The sequence below is a fragment of the Microcebus murinus genome, chromosome 3, assembly GCF_040939455.1.
Source record: "Microcebus murinus isolate Inina chromosome 3, M.murinus_Inina_mat1.0, whole genome shotgun sequence".
NCBI classification, from domain to species: domain Eukaryota; kingdom Metazoa; phylum Chordata; class Mammalia; order Primates; family Cheirogaleidae; genus Microcebus; species Microcebus murinus.
Window position 1 is genome coordinate 16,216,495 of NC_134106.1, and position 17,412 is coordinate 16,233,906.

The 17,412-nt window shown below is 36.6% G+C and overlaps 1 protein-coding gene across 1 annotated transcript in view; it reads right to left on the reverse strand.

The window, feature by feature from the left end:
• Positions 1 to 17,412, reverse strand: part of LDAH (lipid droplet associated hydrolase) — a 116,873-nt gene that overhangs the window by 14,202 nt on the left and 85,259 nt on the right. The window contains exon 6 of the mRNA XM_012787710.3: positions 1,018 to 1,100. Coding sequence (XP_012643164.2) covers positions 1,018 to 1,100 — 83 coding nt within the window. The remainder of the gene's footprint in view (positions 1 to 1,017; positions 1,101 to 17,412) is intronic.

The following is a 17,412-nucleotide window of genomic DNA, read 5'->3' on the forward strand; positions in this document are numbered from 1 at the left end:
GATATCACAGTTCAGCTCCAACTATAAAGATCAAGTGTAGTACTGTCCAACAGAAGTATAAAGCAAGACACATATGTAATTTAAAAATGTTCTAATAATTATGTTTTAAAAAGATTAAAAGAATGGGTGAAATTACTTTCAATATATTTTATTTAACTCGCTATATCTAAAATATTGTAATTTCAAAGTGTCATCAATATAAAAATTAATGAAATATTTTACTATTTTGGAGAGTACTAAGTTTTTGAAATCCAATGTATATTTTACACTTATAGTACATCTCAATTCAGACTAGCCACAAATAACCACATGTGACTAGTGGCTATAGTATAAGACTATAAGTATAAGTATAAGTATAAGGCTATAGTATAGTATAGCTCCTTCCTACTCAGGATGGACAGAAAAATAATGCCATAAGAGTACCACAGCCACCCAAATTCTAGGGTGCTTAGACATATTCTAAACCATAGTCCCCTGATGGTTTCAGAGATTGGAACTCTAAATGTGTTTGTGCATGATTTTAGCTTTTGCAGGATAACTTACAAATGATGAATATTTCAGAAAACTGGTCTTGGTGTCAAAAGTAGGACATTTCTACTCTTATGCATTGGAGAGTAAGAAAGACAGGCTCACTAGCTCCCAGGTCATACATAATGTTAGTTCTTTTCCACTATTTTATTTCTATTTCAATATAACTCATTTATTCCATAAATAGTGAATCTTCTCAGTACAAGGCCCAAAGAGGCTGAAATGCACTAACAAAATAGAAAAGTATTGATTCTAAAAATAAATTCAACAAAACCAGGTGGCAAAACATATTTAAGTAACTATGAAATCAGCTTTATTACTTTCTATGCAACTTTCAAGGATAACATTAATTTTAACTAGTAGAACTTCGTCTCAACCTATAAACCTTTGAGGTCTTGCAGATTCTAACCAATTTTAGTCCTTTATCCTCAGTAAATATTTCTGCCCATCTACTTGTTACTTAGCCCCTTGCAGCACCAAAATGATTACCTTAGATAAATGTTCCTTTATGAGTTCGTTGTCTCTCTCTACCACCTTCATCATTTCTTGGCCTCCAAGGTAGGCGGCGTTAGCTACATTTAAAAAATAAAAAGTCAAACACTTAGAATATACAGAATAAACACAAATGTCAAATTAATTTTTGTAAACTCATGTTCTTTCCTTTTTCTTTTGGCAAGTGCTATCTGATTTGAGGTATTGGTGAGGCCAGGAGAGGCATGCGAGAGTCAGGCAACATGCACAGTGTCTGGAAGTAAGAGCACGTGCTATAAAAGAACCTTCTCAACCTCACGTGGCTTCTCAATAGCAAAGTTTAGCAGTTCGATGGCCTAATGTGAGATAATACAGCAGATGACATACGTAACTGTACCTGACTAAAAGTGTTATTATGATTTAAAGATTAGAAACACAATTATAGATAAATCATGTATACCAAGGAAATAAACACAGTTATTAACATGAAACTATACTGGCTTTTCCTTTTTTTTAAATATTTATTTTAAAAAATAGGTTTAAAGGATCTCTAAGAGTTTTCAATGAAGGTTAGTCCCATTATACTGGTTGCAAAATGAGCAAAATGATGCTCATATTCAAGATGTCAAATACTTGGAAAAGAAGAAGAAAGCCAGAGATAATACGAATTTATGTGGCTTTCTTATACTGGTAAGAAAATTGTCATTCAATGCTTTGTGCATTGAATTCCATTTTGGCTAAACAAGGCAGGCCCTTAGCAAACTTGCACTGTTCCCATTCCTTCTTCCCACCCTGCCCCTGCCCCTGCCCCTTGGTTTAAATTAGAAGGAATTTTAGTTTCAGATTAATTTTTTACATTTTGCCTCTACTTTGCTTGTTTAAAGTTTTATCAAGATAACACACACACACACAGTTTATATATCAAACATCACAGAAATGCTTACAGTGAAAAACTATAGTTTCTTTTTCTATTGTTTCCCACCTCTAGACCCATTCCCCAGAGGAAACTCTCTTTAACTCTTTTAGCTGTTTGTCCACTAGTTATCTCCATACTGCTAAACATTTATGATCATCTTGTTGTTTCTCAGTAACTTATTCATTACCTTTGCCAAGCTGCTATGATAGATGAGGATTTAGCTTACTATGGCCCTCACATTCCTTCTTGTCATCTTCTCAACATGTTTATATCTTATTTGTAATTCCTCTATTATTACTTAAATAATACATTTACATTTTCATTTCTAAATATTGTTCACCGTTGAGCCAAGTAGTATATGAGGCCACATTTCCATTCTTACAATAGTCCCCTCCTCCAATATTTGTTCTTGTTATAGCTACCTTTCCCCCCCAACTCTCCACCCCATCAATATCCTTTTAAGTCAATTTTTCTCGGAGACCTCCTTTCCAGGACCCTCAGACCTGCTCTAACCTGGACTGCTATCAACTTAGAATTTCCCTTAGCTGCCTAACAATGGGTTGTTCCCATTGTTTCTAAGTCCCAGTTAATTAACTCATTTATTTGTTTATTCATTCAAAGATGACTAAGCACCTACTATAGACAGACGTTGGCACTGGAGATAAAGCAATAAACAAGCAAGAAAAAGTGCCTGCCATTACTGAGTTTATAATTCAGTGTTAGCAGCAGGTGAATACAGACAAAATACATGATAGTGAGAAAGTGCTATGGAGAAAAATAAAATAAGCTCAGGAGATAGACTGTGCAGTGACAATGGTGGCCTATTTTATTTAAAGTGCACTGAAAAGGTCTCTCTGATAAGAGGATGTGTGAACAGAGACCTGAATGAACTAAGAAAGTGGGCCATGCAGATTCCAGACAGAAAACAGGCTGGGAAACCTTCCTTATGTCTCAGGACAAGAAGTGCACCAGGGCCGCCTAGGGTGAAGTGGGTGGGGAACGGTTGAGGGATAACAGGTGAGAGACCAGCAAGGGGCAGAGGTCCTATTCCCCTTCTTGTCTGTTATTGCCTAGGCTGTTTGGGGGGAGCATATCTCTAACTTCTTAAGGGAAAGAATACTAGAAAAGAAATTTCTGGAAGTTTTTGCCTGTCTGAAAAAGTCTATTTTTTACCTTCACACTTGACTGATAGTTTGCTAGTTAGAGAACTGCAGGCTGAAAATAATTTTCCTCAGAACCTAGAAGACACTGCTCTACTATGAGAAGCTCAGACCACTTTGATTCTTATTCCTTTGAAGGCATTTGTGTGTGTGTGCAATTCTGATAGTTCACGATGATGTGCTTTGATATGGTTCTTTTTCAGTTGTTCAACTTTTTGGTTCTTAACCTCAATTTTATCTTTTACCCCTTCTAGTAAAGTTTTAATTCTGACAATCATATTTTTAATTTGCATGGGATCTGCTTGGGTCTCTGATTATTTTTCCTTCAAAGCATTTTGTTCTTGTTTTTAATCTACATATTTTCCCTGATCTTGGAGGACAATGTGTACTTTAAAGTTTTCTTCTGCTCCTCTGATTATCTTCATCTCCTCTAAGGTCATTTACTTGTTTCTTTACTTTGTTCACATTCTTTTGCACTGGAGGCATTCCTTGAATGTCTGGTGGTCCTTGGTTTTTCATTTTTAAGAGAAACACAGGAAAAAGTTGTGTAGGTGGCCCAGCTTTCTGATTGATAGGCTCCATTTTAGAATTACTATAATGTTACATCAAATGGCCCCTGAATGCCAGAATATATGAAGGTCTTTCCTCTAGGCTCTTAAAAGTTTTTAAAGAACACTTTTATTTATTTATTTATTTTTAATCTGGAGGTTGGATGATGCCTGGCTGCTGTGTGTGTTATGCAAAATGGCAGGGGTGGGGGAGACTGATTGTAACTAATCCTTGTTTCAGAAGTATGTCTCAATCTCACCTTTCCTTATGCATACTTGGAATTTTTTTTCATCATTTATTTATTTATTTACTTTTTCTTTCTTTTCTTTTTTTTTATTTCAGCATATTATGGGGGTACAAATTTTAAGGTTTCAATAAATGCCCTTTTCCCCCTTTCCCCCGACAAGTCTGAGTTTGCATACTTGGAATTTTTTTTTGAGACAGTCTCGCTTTGTTGCCCAGGCTAGAGTGAGTGCCGTGGCATCAGCCTAGCTCACAGCAACCTCAAACTCCTGGCCTCAAGCAATCCTTCTGCCTCAGCCTCCCGAGTAGCTGGGACTACAGGCATGTGCCACCATGCCCGGCTAATTTTTTCTATATATTTTAGTTGGCCAAGTAATTTCTTTCTATTTATAGTAGAGACGGGGTCTCACTCTTGCTCAGGCTGGTTTCAAACTCCTGACCTCGAGCAATCCACCCGCCTCGGCCTTCCAGAGTGCTAGGATTACAGGCGTGAGCCACAGCCCAGCCCATACTTGGAATCTGAGTCTCAAGTTCTTAGAGGATTCTTCAGCAGAGACAGGCTCATTCTTTGGCTATATAAGCCTTCCTCTAAGCCAGTGCTGTACAGCTGAACTTTATGTGATAATAGAGATGTCTATATCTGTGCTGTCCAATATAGTGGCCACTAGCCTCATGTGGCTATTGATTACTTGAAATGTGGCTGGTGTGACTGAGGAACTAAATTTTTAATTCTATTTCCTTCAAAAATCCATCAGATTTTCCCTATTTCTAGCAGTATTTTATTCCTGAATGTCCAAGCACATCCAATAATTCACCCATTGCCTCCCTCCTCCTGTGGAGCCTTCCATTCTTCTGATTCAGTTCTGGCCTGGCTGCTCTCCAGGCCTGCTGCATAGCTGTCATCCTTGGACTTCCCTTTGCCACTCCTCTGGATTGAATTCCATTTTTTTTTTTGGATTCTATCCATGACTTTCTCTTTCTTGGTTTATTCCCTTACATCACTGAAGCATATTTTCCAGTAACTAATAAAAAAGGTACATGGGAATTAGATTTTATAAATGTTTACATATCTATTTTTTTTCTGTTTACACACTGATTCATAGTTTGGCTGTGTATAGAATTCTAAGCTGAAAATGGCATACCCTCCAAATTTATTTTCTTCTAGCACCCAAGGTTAATGATTCTGATTCCAGTTTCTTGGCATGTGACTACTTCCTTCCGTCATACTCCTATCCCCATCAAACCCAGAGTTCTTAGTATCTGGTATTCCAAAGTTTCATAGGAATATGCCCTACTATAAGTCTTTCTTTCATTAATTGGGCTGGACATCCAGTAGGCCCACTCACTACCTGAACTCATCAACTTTAGTTCTGGAAAATTTTCTTTTTATTATTTCTTTGATAATTTCTTCCCCTATTTTTTCTGTCCTCTTTCTGGAACTCCTACTAGTAGGTTGTTGGACCTCTTGGATTGAGCCTCTAAGTCATACTTTTCTTCTATATATTGAATTTTTTATTTTGGCTGTGAAAATTTCAATTTCCAAGAACATCTTCTTGTTTTCTTTCCCTTTTCACAGCATTTCTTCTTTATTTTATGGATGTTTCATTAACGATCTTTCTGAGATTAGAGGGCCATTTTTAAATAAAGTTTTTTTCCTTTTTTTTTTTTTTTTGTTAATTTTCTTGAGTCTTCCCCCTTCCTTTGTCTGTATTTCTGTTTTGGTTTCTCTCTAATGTTGAAGAAATGTCTGATGCACTTACATTCTATAAAGCAATGTGCTCTTAGTTATATCTGATGCCTTCATCTGTATTTGTTAGCTGTGGACTCATAAAGAAAGAGTGTCTTGCTGATTTGAAAAGGTTTCAGTTAAGACAACTGTCAGGGGAAAGGCCATGTTTTCCTACTGGGATAGTTGTTTTCCATTTTCTTTTTGACAAACTGTGCTTCTATATCCTATTATTTCCCCTACAAATATAAGAGCTATGAAGTCCAGGAAAAGCATTTCTTCAAGTCTCTTCCTATAGCTTTGACTTTTTGAAAGTTCAGAGCCTTTGTCCCCAGACATGAAATACTCTGTATTTCATGGATACCATGTAGACACGTCCTTTTTCTTTTACATGCAGTCAGAATGTCTAGCTTCTTTCCTATTACAGCAGGCCCTGCAGGCCCTGATGGACAGCCATCCACTTACCAGCTCTCTTGTGTAATGTGGCTATACTGAGTGTAACATGGATAGGTTACTCCCAGCTACGATTCTAATTTCTTGGCATAGTATTCCAAAGGCCACTTTATCTGCAATGCAGGCCTAGTTTAGCTGTGATGGGTAAACAAGATTTGTTTCCCCACCTTCCCTGTAGACACAGTAGGTCTAAATTATCTGTTGCCTTGAGGCTGAGTGTTATACTCCAAAGAGTGAAAGCACAAGTACCTTCTCATACATGACACAAGAATCCCAAATGGCAGCCCTTGTTAGGTGCAAGAGTGAGGTATGTAGTCATTATTTTCTTTTAGGTGGGGTCTTCCTCAATCTAATTTAGGGCACTTGAAATTCAACAGAACACTATGACCATCAATAAAGCATTACTCTATGTAAATAACAAAAATTTCTCGAAACAAATGAAAATATAAACACAATATATCTGTGGGATATAGCAAAAACAGTACGAAGAGGGAAGTTAATAGCAATAAACACTTACATCAGAAAAAGAGAAAGACTTTAAATAAACAATCTAACAATGCACCTCAAGGAACCAGAAAAGCATGAACAAACCAAACCCAAAATTAGCAGAAGGAAAGAAAGAAAGATCAGAGCAGAAATAAGTGAAATCATGACAAAAATTACAAAAGATTAATGAAACAAATCCATTTTTCTAAAAAGACAAATAAAATTGACACGCCATGAAACCCAAATAAATAAAATTAGAGACAAAAAAAGAAACATCACAAAGGATACCACAGAAATACAAAGGATCATTAATGACTACTATGAAGGACTATACACTAACAAATTAGAAAACCCAGAATGAATGGATAAATTCCTGGACACAAACAACTTACCAAGATTGAACCATGAAGAAACAGAAAATCTGAAAAGAATGAGTGACAAGATCTAAGCAGTAACAAAAAGTCTCTTATCAAAGAAAAGTCCAAGACCTGATGGATTCAGTGCCGAATTCTACCAAACATTTAAAGAAGAACTAATACCAATTCTACTGGGACCATTTTTAAAAAATTGCAGAGAAGGAAACACTTCCAAACTCATTCTATGAGGCCAGCATTATCCTGATAAGAAAACCAGACCAGAACATAAAACAACAAACAAATGAACAAACAAACAAAACTATGATGAACATACATGCAAAAGTCCTTAACAAAATACTAGCAAACTGAATTCAATACACATAAAAAGATCATTCACCATGATCAAGGGGGATTCATCCTAGGGACACAAGGATGGTTCAAAATATGCAAATAAAAAATGTGATATATCACATCAACAGAACCAGGGACAAAAACTATATGATCATTTCATTAGATGATGAAAAAGCATTCAATAAAACTCAACATCCCTTCATGATAAAAACTCTCAACAAACTGGGTATAGAAGGAACATATCTCACATGATATGGCCATGATATCAGGAACATATCTCACATGATGAAGGCCATATATGACAAACCCACAGCTAATATCATGAATGGGAAAAAACTAAAAGCCTGTCCACTATCTGGAACAAGACAAAGATACCCACTCTCATCACTTGTATTCAACACAGTATTGAAGTCCTAGCCAGAGCAACTAGGCAAGAGAAAGAAATAAAGGGCATTTAGATTGTAAAAGAAGTCAAATTATCCTTGTTTGCATATTATATGATTTTATATTTAGAAAAACATGAAGACTTCACAAAAAAACTCTTACAACTAATAAACAAATTCAATTAAGTTGCAGGATACAAAACCAACATACAAAACTCAGTTTATATATGTTAACCAGTGGTCAATCTGAAAAAAAAATCAAGAAGGCAAATATTATTTACAATAGCTATCAAAAAAAAAAAAAAAAAACCTAGGAATAAATTTAACCAAACAAGTGAAAGGTCTCTACAAGAAAAACTATAAAGCACTGAAATTGAAGAGACACACACAAATATGGAAATATAACCCATACTCGTGGATTAGAATAATTATAATAATACTGGTATAATGTCCATACTGTACCCAATACAATCTACTAACTCAATGCAATTCCTATCAAAATACCCCTGATATTCTTCATAGAAATAGAAAAAAATAATCCTAAACTTCCTGTGGAACCAATAAAGACCCTGAATAGCTAAAGCAATCATGAACAAAAACAACAGAGCTGGAGGCATCATACCACCAGACTTCAAATAATCCTACAAAGCTATAATAACCTAAACAGTCAATTCATTTTTGACAAAAGTGCCAAGAACATATATTGGATAAAGGACAGTCTCTTTAATAAGTGGTGCTGGGTAGACTGGATATCCATATGCAGAAAGATGAAACTAGATCCCCATTTTCCACTATATATAAAAACCAACTCAAAATGGACTAAAGACTTAAGACCTGGAACTATGAAACCACAAAAAGAAAACATTAGGAAACCACTACAGTATAATGGTCTGGGCAAAGATTTTTTGGGTAAGACCTCAAAAACTAGGCAACAAAAGCAAAAATAGACAAATTAGATAACATCAAGCTAAAATGCTTCTGCACAGCAAAAGAAACAGTCAACAAATTGAAGAGACAACCTTAGAATGTGAGAAAATATTTGCAAACTATCTATCCAATAAAGCATTAATAACTAGAATATACAAGGAACTCAAATAATAACTCAATAGCAACAAAACCAAATAATCCAATTTAAAAATGGGGAAAAGGCCTGAATAGTCATTTTTCAAAAGAAGACATACAAATGGCCAATAGTTATATTTAAAAAACTCAATATTACTAATCATCAGGGAAATACAAATCAAAACCGCAATGAGCTATGATCTTACCCCAGTTAGAATGGCTATTATCAAAAAGATAAAAAGTAACAAATGTTGGCAAGGATGCAGAGAAAGAAATGTTTATGCACTATTGGAGGGAATGTAAAGTAGTATAGCTATTATGGAAAATAGTATGGAAGTTCCTTAAAAAACTAAAATAGAACTACCATATGATCCAGCAATTCCACTATCAGGTATATAACCAAAGGAAAGGAAATTAGTGTATCAAAGAGATATTGACACACCCATATTTATTGCAGCACTATTTTTAACAGCCAAGATATGGAATCAACCTAAGTGTCCATCAATGGATGAATAAAGAAAATGTGGTATATACACAATGGAATATTATTCAACCATAGAAAAGAATGCAATTGTGTCATTTGCAGCAACATGGATGGGATTGGAGATTCTTATGGTAAGTGAAATAAGCTAGGCATAGAAGACAAATATCACATGTTCTTGTTCATATGTTGGAGCTAAAAAGGTAGCTCTCATGATGGTAGAGAGTAGAATGATGGTTACCAGAGCCTAGGAAGGAAAGTGGGGAGAGAGGCATAAAAAGAAGTTGGGTAAGTGGTACAAAAATACAGTTATAAGTTCTTATATTTGATAGTATAGTAGGGAAATTATAGCTGTGTATTTCAAAATAGCAAAAAGAGAAGAACTGTAATATTCTTAATACAAAGAAAAGATAAATGTTTGAGGTTATGAATATCCCAATTATGTGATTTGATCATTACACATTGTAATCAGGTATTAAAATACCACATGTACTCCAAAAATATGTACAATTATTATATATCAACAAAAAAGAACAAAATATCTGAAAATATAGTGAAATACCTTAAACACAAACACAATGAGATACCACTACATACCTACTAGATTGACCAAAATTAAAAAAAAAAAAAATCAGATAATACCAAGCATCGGTGAGCAAATGAAGCAACATGAACTCTCATACATTGCCAGTGGGAATATAAATTGGTACAACCACTTTGGAAATCATTGGTATTATCTCCTGAAGCTACACACATGTATATCATACAGACTCTGCATTTCCTCTTCTAGACCCAACAGAAACATGTGCACAAGTACACTGAGGGACAAGCATAAAAATGTTCTTGACAGTATTATTTTTAATAGTCCCAAACTGGAAACAACCCAAATATCCATTAATAGTAAAATGAATAAATACATTGTAGTATATTTGTTCAGTGGAAACACATATCATAATGAAAGAATTGAAGCAGCATGCAACAACACAATGAATATCACAAACACAATGCTGAGTGAAAGAAGCCAGACACAAATGATTATACACTACATAGTTCCAGTCGTGTAAAGTCCCAAACCAGGACATTTTAATAAGTTTGGTAGAAGTCAAGATAGTAGTTAATTGGCAAGAATGAAATAAGAGAGACAGCATGAGGGAGGCTTCTGAGATCCAGGTAATGGTGATTTTCGAGTGCATGGTAGTTTATAGAAATTTGTTTCGTGATAATCCATGGAGGTATATGTTTATGTTTTAAGCACTTTTCTGTCATTCTTAAATTAGAAAAAAACTTCAAAATTCAAATAATTTGCGAGGAATTTTGTACTTTTCAAAGTAAATTCTTCTTCAGAGAATGCACCCCAACCCACCTTTATTCCCACTCTTACTTTTCTCCTGGCAATTTCCCATCTAAGTATACTTTTTTTAAAAATGGAATATCAGTTTCTTTTCCAGTAATTGCTCTGAGGAAGCCATCTTTGTCATTCCTCAGAAATGCTCATAACACAACACAGTGGTCAGAAATAATAATACCAAACAGAAGTGTAATTTCCTAAGTGGAAAACACATTTCTCTTGGCAATGACTGTCAACAGCATTCCTGGAAATCCAGCAGAATTCAGAGTTTCAAGCACCACAGTGAAGGAAATGTCTAGTTGCAGAAGTAATGGAAACAAAAACATGAAGAAAAGAGAATGATATAGAAGAATGTTGATTATTTACTTTTGCTTCATTACAAATGTAAATAGAAGTATATTTAAAAAGACTCACAGAGGAGTGTAATATTCTATTTTATTTGCTACCATGATCTTCTGAAATCTGCTTAATGTCCAAATATTACTACAGAACTTCTGCTTAGAGTGGCTTCAAGGGCTGAAATAGCTGAGTGAGGACTAAAGTTGGAAGGCCAATAGGGCATTCACCTCACAGGTCAAATGTTACCACTGAATTCTCCAAGTATACATAATCTACAACAGAAGGATGCCTTCTGTTCAACTCTTACTATCCTGATGCCATTTTTTCTGCCTAGAAAAATCCCAACTCATCTATCTTTTCCTCCATTACTTACCTAGGTATAATGGATCTCTCCTTTCCTAGGAGCACTGATATCTGTTTTTATGATAGCCCTTACAATGATATATTAAAATTCTTCGTATTTGTCTGTCCTACCCATTGTAAGTAACTTAAAGACAGGAGCTATATTTCATTCCTTATTCTTTCTTTTTTTTTTTTTTTTTTTTTTTGAGACAGAGTCTCCCTTTGTTGTCCAGGCTAGAGTGAGTGCCATGGCGTCAGCCTAGCTCACAGCAACCTCAAACTCCTGGGCTCGAGCGATCCTTCTGCCTCAGCCTCCCGAGTAGCTGGGACTACAGGCATGCGCCACCATGCCCGGCTAATTTTATATATATATATCAATTGGCCAATTAATTTCTTTCTATTTATAGTAGAGACGGGGTCTCGCTCTTGCTCAGGCTGGTTTTGAACTCCTGACCTTGAGCAATCCGCCCACCTCGGCCTCCCTAAGAGCTAGGATTACAGGCGTGAGCCACAGCGCCCGGCCCCTTATTCTTTCTAGTGCTTATCTGAGCACTTAGCTCATGGCAGGTATCAGTAAGGAAAGCTTGTCAAATGAAGTAAATAGGAAGAGACTGAAGAAGTAGGTTGCTCAGCTAGTGTTTTGGGGAGGGAGTGGGGAGGAAAAGCCTGCTGCCTTATTTGAAGTGGTCCAGGAGCTGACAACACAATGGAGGCTGAAGTGCACTGACATTGGTAAGCCATGCTGGCAGATAATGGCATAAAAGTAGGACAAATAGTTACAGACATGAGGACAAGTCTTAAAGCTTCTGTTGGGGACTGGCCAGAAAACAGGCCACATAAGCAGTAGTCATAGCAGCCAGTGACAATGGAGAAGCAAGTAAAATCACAAATAATGATAAAATGGAAGTTTCTAAAGTGATGGATGAATAGCTTTCTGAATTAGAACTAGGGGATGTAAAGCCAAGTTGTCCTGCTGTTTGGGGAATATGTGGGTTAGTACTGCTAGTAAGATTCCACAGAATTCCCTGGTTTGTTTGGCTTTGTCATTATATTGGGGAGAGGGGATTGTTGGTGCTGAAGCAAAGAGAATTATTAGAGATGGGCATGATTTAATTAGGACAGATGAATTTTGGAGATAGGAAATTTACCATATGTGGGTACATATACTGCAGTATAAAATGTGATTTTTACTCCTGGTCTGCTCTGGCTGAAGTACTACTTTAGTCCACATATAATAATAATCATGGGAACTGAGATGGGCTCTACTGTGGATAGGTACATTTAGACAAGATTTGAAGAAGATCTACAACAATTAAGAAATAAACCCCAGTCTGAGATTATTTTGCCAAGGGCTTACAAAGTCCAAAGACATTCTGGAAGAATATGGCTATGGTGGATCTTAATTACGGTGGGCAGGGGATGGAGTTAACTATCCTAGCTAGGTGCTTTGTAGGTAGAGTAGGAAGATGAGTTCCAAGATCATCTTGTAGTTGGCACGTAGCAGATAAAATATAACTACCCAAAAGCCAATTAAAAAATTCATTTCCCTTGATTTCCTCTATTGAGACATGAGAAAGTCAAAACATATAATTTCTCTATATCTCCTGGGGGAAGATTTTCTTTCTGTGTAAGTCAAAGCCTAATAAGAAATAAGCCGTTTGCTTTTCTCCCCTTTTCCTTTCTTTCTGTCTGAATGTTGGACATGAGGCCTAGAGTTTCAGGAGCCATCATGTGACCATGAGGTGATGAGCATAAGGCTAAAGATCTATGTGTTAAGGACAACAAAGTAGAAATACAGAAAGAACCCATGTCCCTGATGACACTGTTGAGATGCTATTTACCTCTCAACTGCCTATACACAGATTTCTTGTTGCATGAGAAAAGTAGATGCCTATCTGTTTAGGCCACTGAAATTTAGTTTTCTGTAATCTATAGTCAAAATCAATCCCAGCTGACAAAAGTGAATGAAGATAGGGCCTTTAAATTTTCTGGGTGTTTTTGGTGGTAGCCCAGGGGCTACATTGTGCTTGACCTCCTGTCAGACTCTGGTACTTCAGTGTGGGAGGAGGGTGGCATCATGCCCTATCTATCTATATATATTTGGCGCTTGTCTGAGAGGAGGCAGAGGCAGGAGCTGACTGAAAGAGAGCCTTTCCTAGGATAGCCTTCCTAGCACATCTTCTGACTATCCCTGAGACTGGCAAGATTTGCTGATTATAGGGGAGTTGGGCAGGTTCAGGCCAAGCAGGGCTACATGGTAGCAAAGTTTGGAGTTGAAGAGAGATTGTGAGACTAGAGGATTCTGGAGACATGAATAGCCCACATTCCAACAGAACTTTATGCAGACAAAGCTGCAGGCAGAGTAAGGCTGGATACCCAGAGAGGCATATACCAGCAGAGTTTGTCAAAAGATTAAGATGAAGCCTTCTTACAAGCGGAAATTCTTCAGCAGTTCTTAATTTTTTCTAGGTTGTTTTCCATCTTTACTAATGGTGCCTAGTGTAGCTTTTAACAACATGAAAACCAGACCTAAAAAAGTAATTCTCCCATTATAAAATTTTTGCATAATTTGGAGGAATATTTATTATTCAACACAATTTATTATGTGTTTCTCTATAAGCCAGGTCTTTGGTTATTATGACCATCAATTTAGTCTGCAAACAGATAATCTTACCTAAGTGACACTAAATTCATCAGAATGAAAAACAACTGAAGGTGTTGTATGATTTAAAAAACAAATACAATTTTTCAGACTGGTAGATAATTTTAAAATATAAGTAAAAATTCCTTTAGAAAAAGTAGTAAGGTATTAATTGGGTTATTTAATTCTAAACTAGATATGATATCTAGCACCATATCTAATCACCTTTTGCCCTAAATCCTAATATTGACCAAAAAAATATATATATCTTTTCCTTCATTCCTGAATTTTAGGTTAAACTTCCATGAATCATGAAAAGCTACAGTTGGGTTTTATAAACAGATTTTCACAAGCTGCTCACATAAGTGAGAATAGGTAACATGGGAATTCGGTTTCATTTTATTTAAGAAATTATTCTGGGGCTGGGTGCAGTGGCTTATGACTGTAATCCTAGCACTTTGGGAGGCCAAAGCAGGAGAATCACTTGAGGCCAGGAGTTTAAGACTAACCTGAGCAACAGTGAGAACTGGTCTCTATAAAAAATAGAAAAATTAGCTGGCGTGGCAGCACATGCCTGTAGTCTCAGCTACTTGAGACACTGAGGCAAGAGGATCCCTTAAGTCCAGGAGGTTGAGGTTGCGATGAGCTACGACGATGTCACGGCACTCTAGCTTGGGTGACAGAGCGAGACCCCTGTCTCACCAAAAAAAATTCTGGGATTGAGTTAAAAATATTTTAAGAAGAAATTTATGATTCTTTAGTGAAGCTTATGTTGTCAGCTCATTTAAATAAATAGTCCTTTCATTTTATATCATTTATTTTATATCATTGTAAATGTTTTAAAAAGTTATTTCCATATTGATTAAGGAAAGGAAAGGAAAGATTATGAAAGTTTCTTTTGTAAGAATGTATTCAACAGCCGGGCGCTGTGGCTCACGCCTGTAATCCTAGCTCTTGGGAGGCCGAGGCGGGCGGATTGCTCAAGGTCAGGAGTTCAAAACCAGCCTGAGCAAGAGCGAGACCCCGTCTCTACTATAAATAGAAAGAAATTAATTGGCCAACTGATATATATATAAAAAATTAGCCGGGCATGGTGGCGCATGCCTGTAGTCCCAGCTACTCGGGAGGCTGAGGCAGAAGGATCACTCAAGCCCAGGAGTTTGAGGTTGCTGTGAGCTAGGCTGACGCCACGGCACTCACTCTAGCCTGGACAACAAAGTGAGACTCTGTCTCAAAAAAAAAAAAAAAAGAATGTATTCAACAAAGTAATGTAATCCACCAGGAATTCCCTGTAACTCTGTGCTATGTTTTTCTAGTTAGGTAACTGAAAGGAATTAACACATCAATATGGCCTAACTAATGACAAAATCTTGAAATATTTGAAAAAGTTAATTATTTTGACCTATTATTCTGCTGAGTTAAAATGTATTTTCTTTTAGCTTTGATCAGAAAATCCAATTTAACTATCTCAGTGAAGTCTATTTTTCATGAGATGGAAGAACATCTACTCTAAAGAAATATGTAGAACTAAACATTCCAGAATTAAAATTAAAGAAAAAATCCATATATGTTCTTTTAAAATAGTATTTAAAACAATCAAGTTACACAAATTATACTGATGAATACTTGTAAAGTTTACAATGTATGCTAACTGAATTAGTATGCTAGTCTTCTCTGAAGGCTGGATAGGAAAGGATGTTTCAGTAACATACTGGAGAGAAATGCTAATGCCACAGAACTCTAGCCTACAGAAGGGATGTGCCACCACCTTTGCCAAAATAATTGACTATTTTGGTTCCCTGAATTTTTCAGAGCTTACAACAACAACAACAACAAAATGTGTGTATAAACTAAAGGATACAGAAAACCAGTTTCTATCTAGATAGGGCAGGATTTATTATCCACTAGTTGGACTAGCAAACTTCCTCCATTTGTTTCCGCAAGATTTCTACTGAAGCACAGACATTACATAATGTGCAAACACTGCAAGACCTCCTAAAAGTCAAGCTGGCAAGTTAAAGGTCACTGTCTGGATGATAGTCAAGCCACAGAGGAGCAAATCTGCAGAGGGAATATCTGGCTGGGCCAGATTCCTAGCTGGGAATGATCTCTGACCTGATCTTCTTTTCCCTTGATAACCCTTTTCTTCATGTAACTTGAAAATCATGCCACCAACCCAAGTGCTGTTATGAATGTTGGTTACCATCACCATTCATGGGCATAAATTCTGGTGGAGCCCACTAATCATCTGCAAGTGGATGGGTCTTCTGCTAATGAGTGTTGCTCTCTCTTAGCTGGGACCTTCTTCCATTTGGAGTAAGTACTAGGATTTACCAAAGGACAGCCAGTGCAAGCCTGGGCAAAGGAATCTTCTTTGATGGTTATTGCAAGAGGAGGCAAGAGTGGCACTGGGGATCTAGAGGGAGCAGGTGGGAAATGGCTAACTAGGATGCCTGAGCTGCTTAGTAAATGATGAGCCCTGGGTCACTACTAGACTGAACTAAGTACCCAAGCAGGGAATGAACCAAGAACCCCAGGAAGGAAGGAAGAAGAAGTAATTTTTGCCTCCTTTCCTTTACCCAAGGTTATACAGACTGGTTGGGCAATGGGAAGAAAACAGAGATAACTGAAGCACTGGTTTCTTGGATATCAGAAGTCTGGATTAGAGCCAAGGGATTAGAAAATGAGAGAAGGGAAAGATGTTAGAATAGGAGGGCTGTGCTATAGAAGTTTGTAAATTGGTTGTTTCAAATAGAGATGAAGTGGTGTGGCTGAATGCTCAGTCTGGTTTACAGAGTCTGTTTTGCACAGTATTATAACTCTACTATGTTTGTATGAGAATGGAAACCCAGTGTTCCTCAAGCCACAATGTGGCTGGAAGGCTCTGGTTGCTTTGCCTTAAATCAGGGAGAAAAATACATTTTATGCCCAAACTGCCTTGTTCCCTGATGCCTGTACTTACAAGGCTGCTGGCAGACACAGTAGGAGGTAGATTACTATGACTAAAAGGAAGATTCCTTTCGTTCAAGTGCAGATTTTGGAGCCTACTTCTACAAGAGTGCTTATAACTCTGGTGCAGAAAAAATTAGAAAATACTTTTATATAACTACCGTTTTAATTAAAAACATTAAACACTTGATTATATGTTCTACCAGGACTGCCGCCATGTAACTGTTCTTGTCATATTAGCAATGACTGGATACTTTCTGGACAGCCCTCATATGTAATGCATTACATATTCATTAAATATATAATTAAGTATAATTTGTTATACCTAGAATTTTCCTAGAAATAAAAAATCAAATAAAACTTAGATCTCATGTCCTGATTTGGGTTTAGAAAATATTTCTAAAGAGGCATTAAAAAAAAGACAGTTAGCTGCATATCTAATGGTGCCTTTAGTCCTGGGGCTCTGGGTCCTCAACCTTCTCAATGGACAAGGAACATCAAATTTGGCCAATCAGAGTGAAGGGAGCACCTTTCCTAGGGAGGAAAATGGTGTCCCAAGCTGGAGAATGCTTTTTGGTTTTAATTAAATTTTTATATTAAGATAATTATAGATTTACATGCAGATGTA